Source organism: Anoplolepis gracilipes, chromosome 4 (assembly GCF_047496725.1).
Source record: "Anoplolepis gracilipes chromosome 4, ASM4749672v1, whole genome shotgun sequence".
Lineage (NCBI taxonomy): Eukaryota > Metazoa > Arthropoda > Insecta > Hymenoptera > Formicidae > Anoplolepis > Anoplolepis gracilipes.
The window spans coordinates 1,518,583-1,542,874 of NC_132973.1; the positions used below are offsets into that span (position 1 = coordinate 1,518,583).

Here is a 24,292-nt window from a genome sequence, read left to right on the forward strand (position 1 = left end):
TCCTCACGAATTAATCATCGCCGTCAGCCGTCAGCCGTCAGTCGAGCTGCGCTCAGTCGATCGTGGTCGTCCCTCGTGAACGTATCTTTCTTCGTGTTCGCGAATGATAGCTGGTAACATCGTACAGTTGCTAACATGTGTTGCATGAAAAGCGAATATAATGGAAAACATATGTTACCGTATTGAGAAACACTGAAATTTTTTCCACTTTACGTCATCGCGCACTTGTATATTTTCGCGCCATGTATCTCGCAGAAGATCAAACAAAAAAGGTCGCAAATTCTTAACAGGAATTTTTCGCTTGAAATTGAATTTTCCATTGTCAAAGTCGGATAATTTCAATATTCAATAGAATAATTCCAAATCCTGTATTTTTTTCTTAATTTTTTTTTTAAGGAATTGATAAGACAGTTGAAACTTAAATTATAACGATGATAACTTATAGATAATTAAATGAAGTAAACTAGGTAAAGATAAATTTTGAATTTGAAGCAAAGAATAAGGAACGCAATTTAACATAGCAGAATTTAAAAGGTACGTTATAATTGCTTAAAAACAAATACATTATTTGCCTTTTGGACAAAAAAATATATATTTGAAAGCATCGTCATAAGCGGTGTATCGATATGTCTAATATCACGGAAATACAGGAACTAAACTATAATTTATATATTTAAATATAATTTCACACTGAAATAAAATAATTTTAGGTTAGTTTTGCTTAAGGTTAGTGATGCTACATATATGTCAAAATATAAGAAAAATTTATTGAGAAAAACTTGACGCAACTTTAATAAATTATTTTTTTTAATTGCAAAGAATAGAGATTAAGAAGGAGGAAAAGAGGTAAATTTGAAAGAACCATTTTTTTCAAAATTCTTTGAAACGTGTATATTTTGTAACGCGGGTGGTATTTGACACTAAATGCGTTAAATATTAATACAGGTTCAATTTTTTTCTTGTTTCTCTTAAACCGGTTGGATATGATTCAGAGAACTTTTTATTCGCCAGAGTTTCTGTAGCACATGCAACATAAAGTGATTCAGATTGTAACAGTGTATCGTAATTTGTGAAATGTCTACATTGGTAAAACTAAATACACACGTTCCTCTTTTACAAAGCCTTGAATGTAAAAATAGGAGTATTAAACTGTAGGAATCGCTCTTTAGATAAATATATTTGCGATAAATATAAAAAACGTTTTTTACTTTACGATAATACGCGTTATTATATGTAAAGAGGTAAGAGTTTTTTTTTTATCTGTTACTTTGTCCACATGCAATCTTAAAAAAAAAAAAAAAAAAAAAAAACTTCAATTTATGGTTACGTAAGGGAATACAATTTGCTGCGGAAAATCTGACAGGAAGGATTCTAATATAGAAGAATAAATAATTTTGTATATAGGTCTTACCGATCGCAGATTAATTTGTTTTCTACATCGTGTTGTATTATATTCTAAATATTTTTGTACTGTGCATTAGCCACAACATATCTTGAATCAAATAATCTAGATGGATTTATATGCCTAAGCGTACTAAACATATACATGTATAAAGAATGACTATTTATAATAGCACAAGTATACGTGTATCGTCCGTCGACTGTCTCGTCCATCAGCCATGAGTCGGTAATGCCTATTATATCTACTGTTGATGCATTTAATTATTGTCTACATACATAATTCCTCTATACATATCATAAAGAGGATTGAACTCATTGATCGAAACGGAGTTGAAAATTCCAGAGTCGTGATGTGCATGTTTAACATAAATTTCGAACACGGTAATTTTCATTCTCTCTCGCGCACTTCCTGGCAATTGTATTCATCGAGAATTGTTACACATGTTGACATTGATAGACATGAATCAGTCAGACTTTACATATCCGATAAAACGTGAAAAATAAGCCGTTTGAACGACATGGCTTTGTCAAGATATTTCAAGATCTTTAAGACAACACACTTATAAAAAAATATCACAATTAGATACTGTATTTTGAACATTCGTTGATAAATTCCCAGTGAAAAATAACTCATCAAATCGATGTCGATTTGATATCAATTCGATGTAATTTCGATGATTTGATGTCGATTCGATATCAATTTGAAGTCGATCGATGATTTCTCACTGGGTGTGCGAAAGCACAATTTTCGAAAAATTTCTGATATGCCATTGAATGTGCATCGAGTCGCTTTTCGAATATTAGTTAATTAGCGACGACGTGTAAATCCTGCTAATTGTAAGCGTTTCGGCAAGCGATCCCGATGATGCGGTCCCGTGATCGGCTTACGAACGGACTACTTTTCCCTTGTTAGCGCTCGCGACTCAACAATTGACCCTGGTGATTGATCACAAAATAACAGAACTTTGATCTGCAGAATTCCATGTGACTTTATAGAAATAGCATTGACCGTCAAATCTTATCGTGCGCGGTAAAATTTCACCATAATTTTATTGCATTTTGAACAATCCTGTGACGGTATATAAAGAGCAATAAAATATGAAAAGAAAATAGTGTCTGATTAGATCTGTTTATCTCCTTTTGATTAAATTGTTATCTCTTTATTAATGCTAGTTCGTGGCTCGTTAGTATGAGATGAGATTTCAAGGCATTATAAACTCATGTGCAACTGGGAGAGCGATTCTGTCACGATTGTCATTCAGCGTTAACGAGACCAAATTACTAGCACGTACGAAGAAGTCATAGGTCAGTGGTTTCAAACAAGGAAGCGCTAACGATAACCGGTCTTAAACAATGCGGTCGCGATATCCTTTGCCAATTGATGTTATCCGCAAATGACGTCAGTCATAATAGAATCCTTGTTACATTTTTATTGTCACATTGTTATGTAATATTTTGAGCGTTGCATTGCCGGACAACGAGAGTGCGATGTATGAAGTAACAAAAACTAAATTAAATATTTCTGGCAACATGCCAATCGATAGTTCTCATCGAAGGACTAGCGAATTAAAAATATCAGTGCATTGTGACTTTAGAAATTGATACGACTCACAATTTGTAAAAATGATCCGAAAGAGATATTACTGATTAGAGACAAAGATCTTTAACTACACACACACACATATATATATATTGAAATTGGACAGAAATGTGATTGACAATTGTGTTGCGGAAACCTCTATTATTACAAGCAGTCACGACCGACTGCTGATTAAATTTCAAGCATATTGTCGATTGTGTGTTAGTCAACGTGTAATTCGACAATTATAATCGTTACATTAGTAATTAAAAATTACGTAACATAAAAGATAATTTATCTTACTACATGCCGATATTTAATGATATTTTTGTAATAAATAAAATTAATAGAGTACTATTTATATCAACACGGAGACTATGCAAAAAATTGATATAAATACAATTTTGATTACATATAAAAAAGATAAAATATTTAATAACGATAAGCATAATTATTTGTACAATAAAAGTTGGTATTATTAATTAAGATAGAGACATTTTACAAATACTTATAACGAAATTCTATAATTGCGATATATGTTTTATGACTTTAATAAGTAAAATGTATAATTTTTTAAATAGACTAAATAGATTTAGTTCTTTGATTTCAGCAAAAATGGAAGTTATATTGGAAAGATGGTATTTCCATTGGATCGATTGGCTGGTGTTTGCATTTATGCTCTTCGTGTCTGCCCTAGCCGGTTTATGGCACTTCAAAAGGGCGCAAAAGTCGAACACACAAGAGTACTTGCTCGGAGGAAGAAGCTTAGGACTCTTTCCCGTGTCCGCTTCTCTCGTTGCCAGGTGAGGTGCTTTGGTGTTCACTGTTTTGCAAGATTTAAAATCATTAAAAAAGACAAATCAAAAGAATGACTTGAAACGTTTCGAAACTTTGGATCAAAAAATTAAGAAATGATTAATGCCAGAAAGCGAGCTCAGCCGAAGAGTCTGTGTTTTTAATAAAAAAAAAAAAAAAAAAAAAAAAAGATTTCTCCAACATCCGTATACTGATGTATTTTTTTTACATCAATATATATATATATATATATATATATATATATATATATGTGTATATATTAATGTTATTATAGAATGATATTGATATTATATAAATAAAAATTTACGTATACTGACATTGTTTTATCGGATTCGAGAATCGGGCTTGATTGATTAGCCATGCAGGATATTTAATCGATTCCGATCGTAACTGTAGCTTCATATCAGGCGTGACGATCTTGGGTACTCCAGCAGAGATTTACAACTTTGGCACGCAATACTGGATCACGATCATCTCAATTTTCTTTTCCGGTTTGGTGGTCGCTACCGTGTATCTCCCTGTCTTTACCACCTTACAACTTAACTCCGTTTACGAGGTTCGTTTAATCCATTTATTTATTCAATTTTTTTAAAAGCTCGATTCTGTCAGTATATATTGGTTATTTTGCCAACTTTCATAGTGAATATTCTTCTTTTAGTATTTGGAAATTCGATTCGATCGAAACGTGCGGACCCTCATTTCTTTCATTTTTGTCTTTGATGCGGTAAGTATGAGATTTAATGAGCACGACAACATATTTACAATGCTTTTGTAATTGTTTTAAAAAGTCGAATAAAGAATCAATCGATTGCAGATCCTTTACCAATCGATCGTAATCTACGTTCCCGCGTTGGCATTAAATCAAGGTATTTTATTAGCGTAATATTTATACGTGGGGGAAAAAAAAAAAAAAAAAAAAACGTTAATTTATTTTCATTAAAATTCTTATGATTTATTTTAGTCAGCGGTATCAATATATACTTGATTGGATCCATTGTATGCGTGGTCTGTGTTTTTTATACCATATTGGTAAGTTACTATTTTATGTCGCGCGTAATTTTCGTGCTGGTCGCTTACGATCTCATAATTAACGCATTATAATTCTCTCTTGTCTCGTATCTAAAGTGGAAAAAAAAAAAGATCGACGGATCAAGATTGCATAAAAGATCGCACGTAGCATGTCGTATCGAAGATTGTACTTGAACGTTAATAAAAACGGTATGTACGGGATGAAAGCGGTCGTGGTGCGGTGCGATGGAAGCTAAGCTAATTTTCCGGGGAGAGGCCCGTTCACCGAATTCCCGCGGGATGGCTGGAGTTCCTCGGACACGGTCTACCGTAGGAAACAATTTTCAGTGGACAATGCCGCAGTGAAGAATCTCACGCGAGAGCCTTAGTACTGGAAATGTTTATGGACGGAAACTGAAAGCCCGACAATGGCGCGGGGAAACAATGGCGCGGAGAACGTCGAGCGGATGTTATCGTAGCAGCGGATCACAAAGCCGGCGCTGAAGTGATTAATCGCGGGATCGCGCGCCTGTAATTATCCGAGCAATTTGTTGAATCTCGTATTAATGAGAATTTATCGTGGTTGAGTGGCTCTTTACAAATTTGTTTATTATACGCCGTGTGCACATGCGCGAACGCGAGCGCGTGCGGACTGTTGTATAATTGCGAGCACTTGAGAGAGAGAGAGAGAGAGAGAGAGAGAGAGAGAGAGAGAGAGAGAGAGAGAGAGAGAGAGAGAGAGAGAGAGAGAGAGAGAGAGAGAGAGAGAGAGAGAGAGGGAAAAGCATTCGTCGTTATTATATTTTCCAAAAATATTCAAGGTATAATAACGCTGCGCGGGAAAGCCTCCCTTCATTGAGAAAGAAATTGTCTAACTCTACATGTGATTCGTAAATTCTTAATTATAATATTGCAAGACAAGGCAGATCAATACCACGTGTAGAAAAACCGAATAGGGTAAACTCGGGTATGATGGCCATACGGAAAAGATGGCCATAGGCTGTAATTTTTTTCAATAATCGCTACATAGTGCGCTTTTTTTAGTCATTATCAATAATAATCAATATTAACAGTATAGTTTATGTGCATACATTATTCGAAATAACGGTATTGTGAATCTTATATTATATTTTTACTTTTGACTACCTGCAAAATTTTTCATTTGTTCACTAAAGACTGTTATAACGTCGAATAAATTACAGTTAAGCTATCGTAATCGACGTTAGACATGTTATAAAGATATGTAAATTGTTATATGATCTATAATTTTTATTTTCATTTTTATTATTTTTTTATAAATATTATGGCCATCTTTCCGTCCCTATGGTCATCTTTTCCTTAAAAGTTGGATAAGATGGCCAATGCTTATGTTGTACTATTTTGATAATATAAAATTTCTATTAAATATTTTCCTTTTAATTTCGATAATATTTCGTGATTTAAGCTTCAGTGAAGATAATATGCCAATCACTATTAAAAAATAACAAAAATTAAAGTATGTTTTTTGCATTTTAAAAAACTATGACCATCTTATCCAAGTTTACCCTATCTCGGATGACTACACACTGTCTATATATTGGCAAAATTTTGTAACTTCCAAGTAAAAGTCGCTTTTATTTTAAATTGAAATTTCCTTTCACTCTATAAATAACACATCTTGTTTTTCATATTGGTTATCGTGATGTTTTATTAGGGCGGTATTCGAGCTGTGGTTTGGACCGACGCGTTACAAGTCGGAGTGATGATAGCGGGTGTACTGTCGGTTACTGCTCTAGGCACCTATCATATGGGAGGAATGTCTGCGATTTGGGACAAGGCCGTCGACGCCGGTCGCATCGAATTTCTAAAGTAAGAGTGGATTGCGTTGCGCGGTGCGCGGATGTTGCGTACAATTTATTTTACGATATTCTGTATTATAGTTTCGATCCGTCACCCTACACGAGGCATACCGTTTGGACGGTGCTGATTGGTTCTTGGTTATATTGCACTGCGTACATTGCGGTCAATCAAACTATGGTACAACGATATAAATCATTAGAAACTACGAGGAAATCGCAATTGTAAGTTATGTGTTAAATAATGAAATATATAAAACAAATCTTTGTGCACTGCTCGTTCTTATGTCTCTTTGAATGTAGTTAATTTGCGAATTTTTACATATTACGATTACAGAGCCATCGCGATGTTCACCATCAGCGTAATGTTGTTTATTTCAATATGCTGTTGGTGCGGATTAGTCCTCCTTGCCTGGTGGTCGCCACCGAAATGCGATCCAAGAGTTTCTGGCTTAATTACGGCCGACGATCAATTGCTACCGGCTTATGTCATGGAGATTGCAGGTCATCTCCACGGAATACCTGGCCTCTTTGTTTCCGGAGTTTTTGGCGCAGCGCTCAGGTATCGGCGATTAATATAATTAACGCAATGACAAGAAATAATATTCATTGATTTGCCTTCAATTGTAGAATAAATCAGCAAATTTGAGTAGCGATAGAAACAAAGATTCGTTTTTAAAAAAATCTTAATTAACATTTGATAAAATATACAATTATTATACATATGATAAATTAACAATTATTATTAAATAATTGTCAATATTTTAATTGTTGATTCGTCCGAAGGGAAATATATTAAAAATATTAGAAAAAAAATATTTTTTTTCTGCCGCAGTTCGTTATCGGTAGGCTTCAACTCGACGTCGGTTGTGATTCTAGAAGACTTCGTTATGGGTTGTTTTAAAATGAAACTCAGCGATCGTTGTTCTACTATTTTCGTGAAAATCCTTATTTTTTTCTTTGGTTTGGTTGCGTTGAGCTTTCTTTTTCTGATTGAGAAGCTGGGAGGAGTTTTATCCGTGAGTGTATTTAAATAGTTTTATTGTTGATATCTTGATAATCTATTTTAAAACTTTAAAACGTCATCGTAATTTTTAATCGCGATTTAGGTGACAAACAGTTTGGCCGCCATCGCTGCCGGGACTTCCTTTGGCGTTTTCACTCTGGGAATCTTATTTCCGTGGGCAAATTCCAAGGTAATAAAATTACGAAATAAAATTTAATTAATTGTCGGATGGATAATTTTTTTTTACAAGTTTTATCGCATTTTGTGCAGGGTGCCTTTATTGGTGCCGTTGCAGGATTCATAATCTCTGGATGGGTTAGTTTTGGAGCAAACGCGGCTATCGGTTCCGGTCTTATAGTGCCGAAGAAGCTTCCAGTTCCGGTTTGCGAGGGAGATATTAATCATGACTTTGTAAATCAATTCGAACGATCAAAGTAAGTTGCTCTTATATGTCAAATATATTCATGATTTATTTCAATTCGTTTGTTATTATGTAAGAAAGGCATAAAGAAATTCGAGTGTATTTTTATCTCGATTAACATTCTTGCTTTCTATCTCATATGATTTCTATCGATCTGCGCATCTGTTGTTCAGCGAAGACAACGTATTTCCATTATACCGATTATCTTACCACTGGGTCGCCCCTATTGGCACACTGGTAGTACTTGTGATGGGCGGGTTAGTCACCTGGATAACAGGTGCAAGGGATCCCTCATCGATCGACAAGAATTTGCTCTCTCCGGTGATTCATAGGTATAATCTACTTGTCCGGATATTTTTGGTTACAATCAAAGGAAATATTACTATTGATTTACAGATGGTTACCTCCACAAAAATATCAAAATGAGGTGAACGGATTATGTATGACAGTACCGTCAGATCCGCAAATATCAGCGAATTTACTAACAGTGATTCGCCAAAATTCGACAGTGTCTCGCTCTAATATTTTCCCGCAAAAAGAAGAAACAAACAAATCATCATAATTAATTGACATATACTACTAAACTAGGGCAATTATGCAAGATTTTCAAATTTTTCCTGTAGTTTGGTAATGGCCATTTTTATTCTTTATCAAAGAAGGCATTTATATTTAACTAAGTAGGAAAGTATATATAAATATGCAAGAAATATATCAAATAAACTTCCGTTCCTATCAGAATAAAAACTTTAACTTTAATTTTTAAATAATTTGAAATTAATATCTAAAAATGTAAATTAATATTTTCTAACTCTTTATTGAATTATCAAAAGAGAAAATACAAAATGTAAACATATATTTTTTATATGTCAGTATATATATCAGTATATATGAATCGCAACAGATTCACATGCACTCAATTTATTATATGTATATATATATATATATATATATATTTATATACATATATGCGTGTATATATGTATGTATATTTTTTAAAAAGAGAAATATTTTATAGAGAGAAAAAGAAAAAAAATTGAAACAATAAAATGTTTTTATTGTAGTCGTCATTATAGTCATTCATTACTTTATCTCGATTTGTCGATAAAGTTCGTTAAAATATAATTCGTGAGAATTAATAATTTTTGAATGTTTTGCTGACACAATAAATTATACATTGGGAATTATATAAACACCTATCTCTGAAATATTTAAAAAGAATAATTATACGAGAAGAGTTCAGAGGGGAAGGGAGATAAAGTCTCGCATTTGTTGTATTCAAGACACGAATTCGTTGAAAAGCCGCCGCTAAATGATGCATTTATTTAATATTCCGATGAATCGCGTCGTTCTCGCACGAAAGCCAGAAATTTTTCACACGAAGCCCACGGAGCGTGATCGTGACGGGCAGCACGTCCTAAAGAAAATTGCGATTCGCAAGTTGCGTACAGGCTTTATTAAGCGCGTTTCATGCACCATTTGCATTCGTCTGGGCGGCTGATAGATTCGGAATTTCCATGTACGTTCTACGTGGCTTATATTATATATAAATATATATATATAAACATATATATATATATATATTATATTATATATGTATATATATATATATATATATATATATATATATATATATAACACGAGAAAGAACCGAGCGGAGACGCGACGCGCTTAGACCCGCGCGCTCGCTTTGAAGCGTGGAAACGAGCGACGGGGAGAGGGGTCGAAAGAGACCCGAGGGTTGGGAAAGCGAAAGGGGTAGAGTAGCTGAGGTGGCGGGCTCTACAGAGATGGATATAGACGGATAGATGCGAATAGAGAGAGGTCGCGAGGCTTGAATGGGGCTAGTTTGAGATAGTTAGCGGGCCTTCAGGGGCACAATCGGCCGCGATTGGCGGGCCTACAATCACACGTCGCATTATATGTCCATCAGCGCGGCGGATCTCTCGCAAATACGTTATAGCGCGAGCGAGCGGACGAGCGGACGAGCGGGCGAGCGGGCGAGCGGGCGAGCGGACGAGCGGGCGAGCGGACGAGCGGACGAGCGCGCACACCAACGAGCTCGCCGCAAAAATGTTGCGGCGCGCTTCACTTTCCCATTCGTTTCTTTCCTAATGTTTGCCAGTCTTGTCTATTTTATCTTTTTAAATGCGAAATGCGTTCTCTCTCCTGATTACATCAAATTCCCCACACATAAGACAGCTCGCTCTGTGCAAATTGAATATTAAGAAAGGAAAAGGGAAATAATTTTTTTTTTTTTTTTTTTATATTCGCGCGAAAATCGCACATATGTTAGGACACGAATATTTCTACGGATTAATAACTTTCTCGCTTGTCCGTCTGTAAAATTTGTTTCACGCGGCCGTGACTGTTGTCGCGATACTTGTGATTCGGGGGGAAGGGAGGGGAGAAAGTCGACTAATAAATTCTTAATACACGGCAATTCGGCCTTTTCGAGCGCGCCGATGACTGTCCGTTCGTCCGTCCGAGGAAAATGTTCCGCTCGAGAGGCAGACACGGGACACATTCATCCGGGGGCGAGTTGTCCCGTATGCAAATTCGTTTTATTGTCGCGGCACAGAGAGCGAGTCGAGCAGACGTGGACCCATGTAAACGGTCATCTTCGCTACCCACCTTAATTTCATTCATGCCCCGCTGCCCTCCGGCCTTCCTTCCTTTCCTCTCTCTCTCTCTCTCTCTCTTTCTCGCTCTCTGTCTCTCTCTCCTTCTCTACCCCACTTTAATTACTGCCAATTGCCCTTGCCGCACGCGAATTATGTCATTTCCACATGAGCAGCACTTTAGTGAAATTTTCGCTAGGTAGTCAGAAATGAGACGACTGTGCAGTCTCGTTCTCCTCCCCTAATCCCCGCGCGTCCTGGTGTAGCGTAATAAGGGAATAATTAATTAATTGCACTCCCCCGCTTTTCGTTTTTGCGCTTCGACCCTCGACGGAATAAAATTTACGTGCGTCCCGCGTATTAATTAAGTGCCGTATCTTTTTCTGTTTTTCACCGGTAGAATCGTAGCATGCGACTGCCACGATTGTTTAGAAATAATCTGACAAGAGAAGATGAAAGAAAAATGTATTACGCTATCTCTGCGATAAATATTGCGAAGGATTGTAAAATATTTTTAGTCGGCTGAAAACCCACCGACAAAATATCCCTATGCAAAGCCGTTTGTCCTTCTGATTCAATTATCCCTTGTTACAGTCGTATCTCCAGAAGCATCCCTCTCTTCTACCCGAGTTATTAGGCGGCGGGAGCAAGAGTGAATTCCCAGCGAGCGGTCAGCGGCGACATTCCGACGTTGCTGGCAGCTCGAATGAAAATTTCACAGTCTCCCGATTCCCTCCAATTCGAAGGATCCCAGAGATCCTTCGGTCGCATCGATTTCCATCCCTCTCTTTTTCTCTCTGTCTCCCTTTCTCGTTATGTGGATCGCCGCGTACGTTGATGCGATAAAAGGGGGTGGAAAAATAAAGCCCCGCGTCGGGAGAGACTAGAACGATTCGGAAAGTGAATCACGGATTAATCTCGTGGAAAATCAGGTCAACGCGATCACTTTGTGCACTTGTTACCCGAATTAGATCAGTGGCTGAAAGGAAACTAAAAAGGATCGAACGTTTCCCTTACTCGATAGCGCCGGCAATTTTGAAAAATCGTCCACGCATCGTTGCAGCATAATTAACTCCCTTGTCTTATTGTTTTGCGTCTCTATTAGTTTAATATATCAAATATATATTTTTGTTTTCTACATTATTACGTATATCCTAGTTATGCTTAGCTGTGAAAAAGATTCTCTAATGACAACGTGTGTGTCTGTTGGTTTTTTTTTTTTTTTTTTTTTTTTTCCCCCAACGTCCCGACGACATGTTTCGCTTAATTGCGCGGGTAGTTGTAACACATCGTGTAGCACATTAGCGGATACGAAGGCACCGCGTTATCACACCTGGGCGATTTTTCTTCATTAGTGGCATTATTTCCGCACGAGTGTGTCGCCGCTCCGACCGCGCGAGTCACGTGAAACTGATTTGTAGTTAGAGCCAGGTTTATAGAAAAAACACAACAGGAGAATTTCCCACTGTGGTGAAAGAATATGAGGTAGCCAAGGTAACCGCGAGATAGCAGCCTTGCCAACCTCGATAATGCCGAGTTATTAGCTGTTAACAAAAGTTACTTTGTATATTAATTGCAAGCGGAAATGATTATAAAAATACAAAATTAAATTATATAATTTAAAATTGTTTTAATGATAAAAATATATTATTTTTTGAGACGAGGCATTTTTTTTCGAATTTTTTTCCAACTCTTTAGAAAAAGAAATGAAACTCGTGCGTGTCGTCGACGACTACTTCGCACATTCCCTCTGCATATACATTTTATTATCAGGACTCGTCCGATTGTGTCGTATTCTAAAACACAATCATCTTAATCTTGTTCACGTAAATATTTTCGAAACTTAACGGTTATTGGAAAAGATCTGTGTAAGGCGATTGTCGACGATCGAGTTAGTCCGGAATATTTGCGCGCGTGTCGTTTAAGCGCGGCAAGGCAGCGCGATAAAGGATTTCCGAAGGTAGTTTAATTTGCATCAGGCCGGCCGGTTGTATTAAAGTGACTCGGATAAGAAAGGATTTCGAGGGACGCCATTAATTCTCGCGGAGAATCCGCCTCTCGCTCTTCTTTCCCGACGCGACGGCAGTTTAGTCGTCACTTAGCTAGTTACTCGCTTACTTAGTCCACTTATTTTAATCGGGCGCTCGTCCGCGCGCCGCCTCAACCCGATTCTCCGCTTGTTTTTACGCCTTATCCCTTAAGGCTAATTCATTAATTAATTCCGTTAGTACCCTACCCTGCTACCCTTCGCCTCTGCTCCCCCTCCCCCCTTCCCCTCTGTGTTCCACTCTGTCCCTCCCGTTTCTCTTCCTCCCCCCGTTGATGCAACTCCAACGAACCTCTTGAAGCACGGGTGGGTGCTCACTAATTAAAGTAATTACTAAATAAATTGCAATTACACTAATGGATCGAGCACGACGACGGATACACTCGTCAGAAACTGTCGCCGAACTTTTCCCCGGTTATGTTGCCGATTACGAGATACCTGCCGATGTCGGTATTCCGTTTAGATGTGGTCGTCGTCGTCATCGCCGTCATAGTCGTCGTCATGACCCTTTCAGACCAAGTATATTACAAATTATAGTTTTCTCTCGGTGTCGCTAGTCTTTACTAATATTAGTTGCCGTGGATTCTTTCGCGTGAAATTACTATTCTTATTATTCCCTCCTCTTATTAACATTTATTATATTTGTATTATTAATTAAATTCTTTCACACGGATTGAGATTTTTCAGTCTGAAATATCACGTCGGATTGTAAAATACGTTGCCATTATTATGATACAGAACGTGACACAAAATGAAATAATAAAGGTAGTAATATAAAATATTTGGAAATCTCGCTGCGAGTTTGATATCGCATTCGGGACATGAACGTGGGCCGGCAAACATAGATAGTGCGTCAGCGTGTTAATGGAGCTATCAGTCAACATACACGTTTGAGTGACGTCTCAATCAAACGCGTATTTTGACTCGCGTTACACCGACCATTCCAATTTCTCGCAATTCGTCGCATTCGATTTGCATCGTTTCTCCAGGTTGAGAACCCGCCTCCCCTTCAACGACTTTTCACTCGTTAAACGCATATTATCTCGTAAGATCTTTGTAAGTACTACTCAAAGGTAGACTGCTAGAGAGATAAGTTGAACGTTCAAAACAGGGATAAACTTGGGTCGTCGCCTCCGTTTGTTTTCCGACGGTCCTAAAAAAAGATCCACGTTCTCCGCATATCGATTTCTAATCAACTTTCTTCCCCCCTCGTTTACAGAAATACAGTTAGTACGCGCGCGTGCTCGCTTGGAAGGATGTTACGTCGATCGAACTCGACGATCACAATTATTCAGTACGTAACGATTCCCGGAGGGCCGCCGCTAATTAATATAATCGGCGACAATTCGTTCGCGATTGACAGGAAAATGCGTCGAGCGCGCGGCATCGCGACGGTCCGCGTGCTCGTGATGTGGAAGGGGAGGGAAGGCTCGAGGAGGGTGATTGCGCGGAGGGGCGAACTGGAGGCTCGCAATTTGTCAGGTGACAGCCGAGAGACTGGAATAAATGGACAATTACACAAATACAATGTTTGACGTCATTTCAATGACGCGAGAGACACCTGTGATTGATTGTTAATTGCCTCGGTTTGTTACCCTGACCAACGACGGGATTGGTGGGGACGCGTGCGGGGGTGGTCCGGAGAGCACGATGGATACGAATAATTTAATTGAATCGATCGACGCGCGGGGGTGTTTTCGTCGCTCCCACACGTCACTTCCCTCTGTTCTTCCTTTTTATTCAAATTTCGCTCATTTGTCTCGCCGGTGCTTTCAGGTCTGTTTGCGACATTATCTCTGCTCGCAACGCGGGAAGGGGCAAGGGGGAAAGGGGAAGGGGGACAGTGAATGTTTATTTCTTTCTCGTTTATTGTAGCGTCGAGCCAAATCACTTTTACGTTTATTCCCGAGCAAAACAAAAAAAGGATTGCACTTTCTGTCGTAGACTAAGACGAGAAGGTAAAATCGTATTTTTTTCCTAAGATTTTTTTTTTTTTTTTTTTTTTTTTTTTTTTTTCAAGAGAGAACTTTCAATTTCTAAGCGCGAGTATTTAGCTTCAATTATTGCGCTTAGGTATGTTTCTTTAATATTAAGGGATACAGTAAAACAGACTATCTCAATGGACCCGAAGGCTTGTTTCGCATTTTCGTATTGTTAAGATACTACTAGTTATAGTGAGAGCATACCATGGAGTGTGTCCATTGTGCAGCTTAGTTAAACAGGAAGGAAGGAAGGAAGGGTTACGGCCGCGTCCCCGCGTTTGTCTTCGAGCGCGCGGAATCTTCGCGCCAAATCCCCGAGGAGGATCCAATTAACTCTCTAAGAATTCGATTCCTCGCCCACGCTAATTCCAAGATAGTGCGCCGGCACTATCAGATTAGAAAAGACAATATTTGCCGCGGCGCTTGTAACTCTAATCGCGTATCGCCCTGCAGATGCTCCTTCAATTAATAGTGGCTACTGTTTGCTTCCTTCCAGAACCTTCGCTCGCACCTGCTGATTAAACAAACCAGCAGCTGTAACGGCACAAGATATATCTAGTTCAGTCAAGAAAATTAAACAATTGCCAATGTATACTTTTCCGAAAGCCATAACAATTTAATATATTAGATAAAAGTTACAGAGATAAATTTTTTTTTTATTTCAAAAAAAATAATCTCGTTAGAGTGTTATAATGCCAGAACGTTTCTTTCTACGATGTTGTTCTCGACTTGTTTCATTGTACTATTTAAATATAAAATAGTTCTGTAAAGCTACTTTGTTACGAGCATTCTTTCGTTGTAAAAGTTGAAGTAAAACTGAGAATATATATATATATATATATATATATATATATATATATATATAAAACTAACAAATTTTTAAATGTTTTCTAGAGATTATTCTAAGCAAAAAAGTTTATATATACACTCTAGATCAATTCGACTCAGTCATCGAGATGTTAAGAATTTAATTTTTGTCAGTAATGTCTATGGTACAACAAACCAGCAGAGTGTTTGCAAGCAGAAAATGGACATTTTGAACAATTAATATGATTAAGACAATAATATTCATGTAAAAATTATAAATATCTGTATTTGTCGGTATTTTTTGTTTATTACAATATTAATAAAATTGTCTAAATTAATAATATAAGCCGAATTGATTTATAGCGTACATAAACCTTTTTGCTTAGAATGATCTCTAAAAGTTTGTATATATATATATATATATATATATATATATATATATATATATATATATAAATATATATATACTAAATAACGAGTAATATCACAAAATTGTACAAAAATTAGTTGTATATTATTCAAATTAATAATAGGATGCAAATCATATCGGCGGACTCTTATTTTTTTCCTCCAAATATATTTGGAGCGATAATCGAATCGATTCACATTAATCGTCGCAACATTAAACATTTCTGCAGCGTGTCTACCCTATTTATTTGTTTCTCGCCAAATATTTGCGACTTGATTATCGACTGTTGACTTTTCTCGGACATTCGTGTGATGACGCGTCGTGCCTTGCCACAATTTACAGTCCAATAATTATTCGTTTTCCGTTTGCATTGTTCTCAACGTTCTCCAACCCACAATTTAAGGAAATTTCCATAATAAGCTACGGTTAAGAGTAATGTTAGCCGAGGCATAAATCCCTCGCGCCCCCTTTTCTCCTCCTTCCCATTCTTCATCCACCCACAAAGGAGTCTTCCTCCTCCCTTTTCCGCGGGCAAAGATACGCCTCGCGATAAGGACTGCTTTTTATTTCCATACAATTATATCGGCGATGTAACCTGCTTGATCCACGCGGCATGTCTATGCATCGCATTTAGGAATTATTACGATTTATCGTTCAAATCTCTATATCCTTTTATATATATATTTTATTTTCATGTATATCAAGATTTTGTTTTTTTATTAAAAGCTGCATTTTTAATCAAATATTCGAACAAATATCGCATTTGTAAATTTATAATTCGTGTTAAAATCTAATTTGATATTTTATAGCGCGATGGTTTGGCGGAAAATTATAGTTCTAATTTGATGATGAATACGAATGCTTGATGCGAATTAGAAATGATCTCGAGACTGCATCTCGATCGCGATCGTCGTAAACTACTAGCAGCGGCCGGTGATATTTCACGGTAACGGTATTTAGCAGAACCGTCGCGACTGTCATCCGCGATGAAACGGCGGAGGCAGGGAAGGCATTAAGCGTAATGAATTACCAAGCGAGCGGAGTAATGTGTCTTAATTACGGCCCGCGGCACAATAATTATGTAATTAGGCATTGTTTGCCGACCAGCCCCTAATCACAATCCCGATGTCGCAGCCTCGTCACGGCTCGAGGTGCAGCGACGTATTATCGACCGCCAACGTTGTCTCCGCCGCGTTGTTCGCTCGTATGCAGATTCCGTTTCGTCTGAAATGGTTAAATTAGAGTTTCTTGGGGCTTCTCTGAGAGAGAGAAAGAGAGAAAGAGAGAAAGAGAGAGAGAAATTCTCAAGCTCACAATTACTTGTATTACTTGTAAATGATATTCGGTGGATTGATAATCACGATATTAATCAATTAATATTTTAATTTATATAATTTATATAATAATTTTCATATTTTATAGGGTAAACTAGGGTATGATGGCCATAGACTGTAATTTTTTTCAATAATCGCTACATAATGCGCTTTTTTAGTCATCATTATCAAAGATAATCGATATTTACAGTATAGTTTATATTTGTGCACACATTATTTGACTACCTGCAAAATTTTTCATTTGTCCATTAAAAACTGTTATAACGTCGAATAAATTACAGTTAAGCTATCGCGTAATCGACGTTAGACATATTATAAAGATATATATGTAAATTGTTATATGACCTATAATTTTTATTTTCGTTTTCACTATTTTTTTTTATAAATATTATGGCCATCTTTCCGTCCCTATGGTCATCATTTCCTTAAAAGTTGGGTAAGATGGCCAATGCTTATGTTGTACTATTTTGATAATATAAAATTTCTATTAAATATTTTCCTTTTAATTTCGATAATATTTCGTAATTTAAGCTCTAGCGAAGATAATATTTCAAGCACTATTAAAAAAATAACAAAAATAAAAGTATGTTTTTTGCATTTAAAAAATCTATGGCCATTTTACTCGAGTTTATTACCCTATATCGACATATGTATACAATTGATTTAATTATTTGAGATTTCTGTGAAATTATGCGAAAAGATGTGACTCCTTGTCTAGAAAGCAATTCCTAGACTGCGAGGAGTTTTTAGCTCTCGAACGAATATCGGGAAAGCTTTAAACTCGATATAAACGGACATGATTATTCGAAAGCTGAGGATCAAACTCAAACGCACGACTACGGAAACAGCGGTGGTCGACTGACGGAATAACTAATTTATCAATTCTTCGCTTCGGTTGGCTCCGATACCTGTGGCTATATTTGCGAACGCGTGTAAACAGGACTCCGAACTGCCAGAACGCGGTAGTTGTGTACGTCCTTGCGCTAGGGGAAGCCTCCTTTTCTCCTTTGAAGGTTCCTCCAATCATCTAAAGCCACGCGCGACCGTATTCATCATCTATTAGAATACGAAGTAATCGTAACTGTGCATTGCCGACAAAATTCTCTCTTCGTTCGCGGACGAGACATAAATGAAGAATAATGTCGATAATTCTCAATAACAATAGATAGTCCTGCTTTCGAGCGATGATAAATAGTTTTTACAGTGTTTCTCGTATTACAATAGTCACTAGGACAAGCCGCAAATACCGCAGTCACGTGAGTTTAGTTTCATGAATAATGGCCCAATTAGGAAGTAATAACACGTCTCTTGCCATTGTATGGCTCCGAGTTAGAGTTGCGAGAGTCTCGAATAGTGTATGGTCTCTCATTATGATGCCTGGCGAAAGGGCTGATGGAAACACCGGAAAGAGATCGCGCGCGTTCCCTTGGTAATTAACTATTTCTAATTAACCGCGGACGATATCTTACAAAGAAACTCCACTCGACAGATGCGTGTCACCTTTGCAAATATTTTTTAACGCACTTGATTGAGCGATATGTTGAACGGAAGTCGTAAATCGATTTAATGATAAACTGATCTCAACCGTCGAAGATTTATACTGTCTGGCTTTCAAACGCGCGTAAAAAATGAACTCAAATACAGGTTTAATTAGTGTCGAATAAAATTGCCGGACGGGCGTGATTGACTGAAAAGGCTCGTCGAAAAAGACATTCGGATATTTCATTATGTCAGAACCGAACCGACGTCAATTATGCAAATTATGGGCACACACATATATATATATATATACATATATACGTACGCTTTCACAGAGGATCGGCCTGACCAAGAGCGAAAAATTCATTTATGAGCTTTTTGCGCGATGAAATATTTTTTTAGTTAATCGTGTTAGCCTGTCGTTGCGGTCCGCCGTGACCCCGCGTGACCCTTCCCCCTGCCCTTCGCTCGCCCTCCAGCGAATTCTCATAAATCCATCCATGACTTTCCGATATCATTCCAATTTTAGTGGTTACATTTGTTAAACCTTATATCACTCGCGGGAGCAACTACCATTATACGAAATTAATGATAAATAAACGATATGGATTAATAAATATTTGATAAAGAAATACGATCGATTTCTTCTTTCGTTACGTACGCTTTTTTCTCATCCCTTTCTTTTTCTTTCACTTGATGTACGTTTGACCTTTTCTTTCTCCTCTCCTTCTTCATCTCATCCTTTCTTCTTTACCCCCCTCCCCCCCCCTCTCTCTCTCTCTCTCTCTCTCTCTCTCTCTCTCTCTCTCTCTCTCTCTCTCTCTCTCTCTCTCTCTCTCTCTCTCTCTCTCTCTCTCTCTCGCAACTTGTTCGAATCCGCGCGGGCGCGTTTCGAGGTTAATTGCAAATATAATTAGCAGCTCGAGTCATAAGTGCGGCCGTTTGTATTTGAATGACTGCCTCGGCGTTCTCACGACCCCCGATTGTCTATAAAGTGGATCTCGCTGGGCACGCGGCAAAAGTAGCGAAACCCATTGCTAATTATCCATGATACGGCATTTAATTAAAGCCAATGGCCAATAGCAGCGGTATCTAATTCTATAAATAAGGCGCTATCGGTACCTCCGCACAATAGTTTAATTGGATTACAGACATGTTTAATATTCTGAAATGTATATATATATAGTGTGAAATATGTATCGAGAAAAATAAATAGCTGATTCAATGAAATAAAACGTTTGAAAATGTTTCTTCTCATTTTCAATACATAAATATGGCTGTCGTTTTTCATATAAGCGCAAAGTACCGGAGTGTAGAAAGAAGAGGGCTTCTTAGGACGGAGCACGGCGAAACATCGAAGGAATTCGATGTTTCGATGCATAAAGGAGGCCGCGAATGGCGGAGAGTTTTTCGAATGCTACGAATTGCGAACACGAGTGCGAAGCGAACGCGAGAACGACAGTCCAATATTTCCCGATGGGAATCGACAGGTGTCCCAGGAGGGAGGGTGGAGAGGGCTCCCCCTAAGTACTGCTTACGTGGGGAATTATGTCTGTCACGTCTGTCCGTTTGCCCGATTCATTTCACATCATCCGCCCGCGTTCACCTTTCGCGCTCGCACGCTGCTTTTCTTCCGCGATTGAAGTTGGCTTACAGCATTCGTGCGTACCGAAACGCAAATGCTGTCTCAATGCTGACGCTCTCACCCTTCGATTCGTCGCGGGTATGCGACAAGATTCCTTACAATACGTCCGGATGGAGGTGGTGGCGTAAGCTTCTCGGGGACGACGCAAGCTCTCCGACGACTCTTTGTAAGATAAGAAGCAACCACAACCACTGACGTTCAATGAATTTTAGATGAAATCATATTTCCAAGACACGATCCAACTTTTCGTCTCGGGTAAGATAAACTTCATTCGTAATGAATGAAATGGGCTTCTTGTATTTTCACAAAATCTTTTCAAACGCTTTTCAGGCTTATTCGATAATTGAAATCTTTAAGATTGAAAAATAATGTCTGGAAAATATACATGTAGAATATACGAGCTTACAAAATTATTCTAAGATACTGACAATTGTGTTTTCCCCTATTTATTAAAGGGCAAATTTTTACGCATCCCTTTTTGTATATACAAGTATATACGCGATAAAGGCGAGTGGTATAGTAAATGTATTGCGTGCATCGCGTATGTGGGTATCGCGTGTGTATCGAACGAAGAGAGGGGATCGAGAGAGGAGGAGAAGGGAATTGATTTTAGCGCCGGGCTTTGTGAAATGAAACCCGGCCGAGCCATCGCCATTAACAACGATAAAAATAATCCAATCCGACGTTTGTTTGATCTATCAACGCCTATATTTCGCGCACGCTCTCTATTCTGGCTGATTACGATCTTTCTCGATTTAGGCGGTGAGCCGAACCGCGCCGCGCGCGCGCGCGCGCGCGCGCGAGCAATCGCGGTCCGCGCGAGATCGAATTTATCGAATCGTGCTCGTCGAACTATACTCGCGATAGTAATTTCAATTACTAACCACTTTCCGTCACTGCGTCGGATTTTCTTTGTCGTCGGTCCCGGCATGATTTGGATTAAGCCGGCTCCACACGGCATGGCGTATATACGCCAACGTTGGTGAACATGCACTGGCTATCAGTGTCAAATATGTCAACGTGACCGCGCAAACATATGATATATTCAATATTATTCCAGAAGGTAAGTCAACGTATAGTGTAGTAATGTATAAGAAAAAAATTATATATATATATATATATATATATATTTTCCAACGCGCAAAAGAATTTTACGCATTTACAGCACTGTATTTTATAATGTTTTACAAATGCGTTTTTCGCGCGCGCATTTATTCTTTGTGTATCGTTTATATCAAGATTTATGTAACGTGTATGCGTGTGTTATATAATCGCAATTTTGTTGAATAATTATCTTTTCTCCTTTATTACATTTTTTTTTAATAATATCCCCATCGACAGGTAAAATGTAAAAGGGGAATGGCGACTGCAATTTCGAATCATCGAGATAATCGCAAAGTGCGTTTTTCCAATTTTATAGCGATATTATGTAAAGCGGAGAACAGGCGAATGCGGAGAATCAGGCGGCGCGGTATTGAATTTTGTGCGTTAATTTATTTGAAAAAGTTAATGATGGCAGTCGGCCGATCATAAAAAATATTCGGCCGAAAAATGGTTGGAATACGCAAAATGAAATGAAATGAGCAAGCAGGTAACGTGCGCAGACCCCAAGCGCTGCACAAACGCTATTTAATTTCTCGCTTCTGTTTGATGTTACGTTTTCGAAATAAATAATTAAGACGAGTCGCTCGACTACGGCGAGTGCAGTTTTCAATCGTGATTAACGATTCGCGCGAAATTCTACTCAAGTAGATAACAGAATACGGACGAGCGTTTTTAATGGAAAGTATGTCAATAACGGGAAAGACATGTATGTAATATCGTAATTGTACGTAATATCATAATTGCACTCTCGTTATTGTAAAAAAAAGAAAAAAAAAAAAGGAAAAAAAAATAGAAATCGCGGATGATCGAAGAGATTATTGTCTAGATTATAGAAGGCAGCAAGATTGAAAGAATGACGAGGAAAAAACAGGCAATTATCATAATTATAATAATTGAACACACTCTTAATTTACTTATATGCTAATTATTTTATGCCAATCCATCCATAATTCTCGGGTATGAATTATTAATCAGCACTATACGCGACGCGATTACTTATTAAAAGTAAGCTCGTCGGGCGGCAAAATTCAACGAATAAATTGTTCGTCGACAAATTGTTACGAAAAAAAAAAAAAAAAAAAAAAAACACCAAGTACTACCGATTGATCAATTTTAATTCTAATTGATCAATTCAAAATCTAACACAGATATATGATTCGTGCAAGAGAATCAACTTTTTTTAACGGCTACAGTTTTCGTCACTCGTAAGGGCCACTGAGAATGCTGATCCGTATCTTTTTTTACTTTGAAATACGACAAAGCTTTTTGTAAAGAGAAAATGTTTCATCATTTGTTTCATGATTGTTTCACCGGTTTTCTGAAATATTTAAGAACTCATCCAACAAATTCCATGTTTGGACTGAACTCTGCGCACCGTCGCGGACTTGTTTATATAGTGATGGTAACCGGTGTCATCCGTTTCGTTCAGGATAGCTGAATGCCTGCCTCCTAGGGATAGAACAAATAACTTTGGCTCAATGGCTCGAGTTTTTCGCGAGTAAAGACGGGTAGAGACGTCGACACACGGCGAAGAAGAAAACGGCGGGAAAGAGTCGGGGGACGAATTCATTCGTAATTCATGGAGATCGGCCGACGGCCCCGTCAAAACTTCGAATATTCGTCCATCAAACGCGTTTTTCCCGTTAACTTTCGCGGTGTCTACTAACGCTCTCTCTCTCCCGCGTCGGTCCAGCTGACGGCTCTTCCAAGAGAAAATGATAACCTCGTTTCCAACCACTTTGCGTCGCGCCACGTACGAGTTTCACGAACTTCCTCCCTCCCGCCGTCGTGTACCTGACATAATCGCGTTACCTCCCTCGTTCTCGTTTTCCCTCGGTCGCGCCGTTCTTGCTTCTTTTTCGGCGACGTCGTAGTGTCGGTACAACGTCAAAACGTCCTACGTGACCACTGATACGGAGAGGGCGATGCCGTTCTGTTCGAGGTGCGTTCCTCGTCACGTCGATGAACGAAAACGTCGAAATTCACGGAAAATGTAACCACCTATGCAAGACGCGAGAATTTTTTATTACGTCATCTGTACCGTTCTTGTTTTAATTATCAATACCCTATAACAGTTTCATCAGGCAAATGTTAAATGTTTAAAAATATGCACCTTGATAATAATTAATAAACAGTCGCACACACATATCAAGTGAATACGTATCGCGTTTTTTTTAAACATGTACGTGACACGGAGCAAAAGCGATAAAATAGAAAATCATTTATACACGAAGTCCCTCTTGCGCTGTGACTTTCCCCCCTTCCTATATTCTTCCGTTTCTGCTTGCTCTCTCTTTCTCTCTCTCTCTCTGTTCAAATATATATTCTCGAATTTTTTCTCTCACAATATCAAAAATTTACTAGAAAATTTTATATTGTTTTATATGTACATATTATATAAAAGATTTTACACATCACCATTATCTTGCATTTTTAAAAAGAATAAACATAATCATGCAATCAATGACCAATCAATCATTTTTTCCTTCGTTACACAATTTCTTGATAACCCACCGTTGTGCGTTAATATCCTCGCAATTAGCTTCTTTTTTTTTTTTTCTCTTTTTTTATTAAAAATTGAGAAACACATGGAAACACGTAGCACCCGTCGCCGTCGGACGAAACAAGTGTCAGTGAAGCGACCGTGGGTGGGTGGATTATCCGCATAAAAATCCGAGAGACCGAGCCGGAGAAGCAATGGAATAGCGGAAGGGGGAGGAAGCGGCGACGCAGGAGGAGGTGAAAATTATACGCGATGTGCCGGAAACGACAGAAAATATAAACCAGGTGAAATTCGCAGA

The 24,292-nt window shown here is 38.0% G+C and overlaps 2 protein-coding genes across 6 annotated transcripts in view; one reads left to right on the forward strand and one right to left on the reverse strand.

Moving 5' to 3' along the window:
* Spz5 (spatzle 5 Toll-1 receptor) overlaps positions 1 to 24,292 on the reverse strand; it is a 124,374-nt gene that overhangs the window by 13,500 nt on the left and 86,582 nt on the right. The window lies entirely within an intron of this gene.
* LOC140665214 (sodium-coupled monocarboxylate transporter 2) lies at positions 27 to 15,435 on the forward strand. 5 transcript variants are annotated; one of them, XM_072891024.1, is made up of 15 exons: positions 67 to 272; positions 446 to 534; positions 3,591 to 3,783; positions 4,193 to 4,352; positions 4,455 to 4,520; positions 4,611 to 4,662; positions 4,758 to 4,825; positions 6,498 to 6,652; positions 6,724 to 6,864; positions 6,977 to 7,201; positions 7,475 to 7,658; positions 7,749 to 7,835; positions 7,916 to 8,079; positions 8,240 to 8,398; positions 8,463 to 8,913. In XM_072891024.1, exons 3-15 carry the CDS (start codon positions 3,596 to 3,598, stop codon positions 8,626 to 8,628), a joined length of 1,815 nt encoding a protein of 604 aa, XP_072747125.1. In that variant the 5' UTR covers positions 67 to 272; positions 446 to 534; positions 3,591 to 3,595; the 3' UTR covers positions 8,629 to 8,913. The 5 variants fall into 5 exon arrangements, with proteins under 5 accessions (XP_072747124.1, XP_072747127.1, XP_072747128.1 ...); XM_072891023.1 differs by lacking the exon at positions 446 to 534 and having other exon boundaries at positions 27 to 113; positions 8,463 to 8,914; XM_072891026.1 differs by lacking the exon at positions 446 to 534 and having other exon boundaries at positions 27 to 113; positions 8,245 to 8,398; positions 8,463 to 8,600.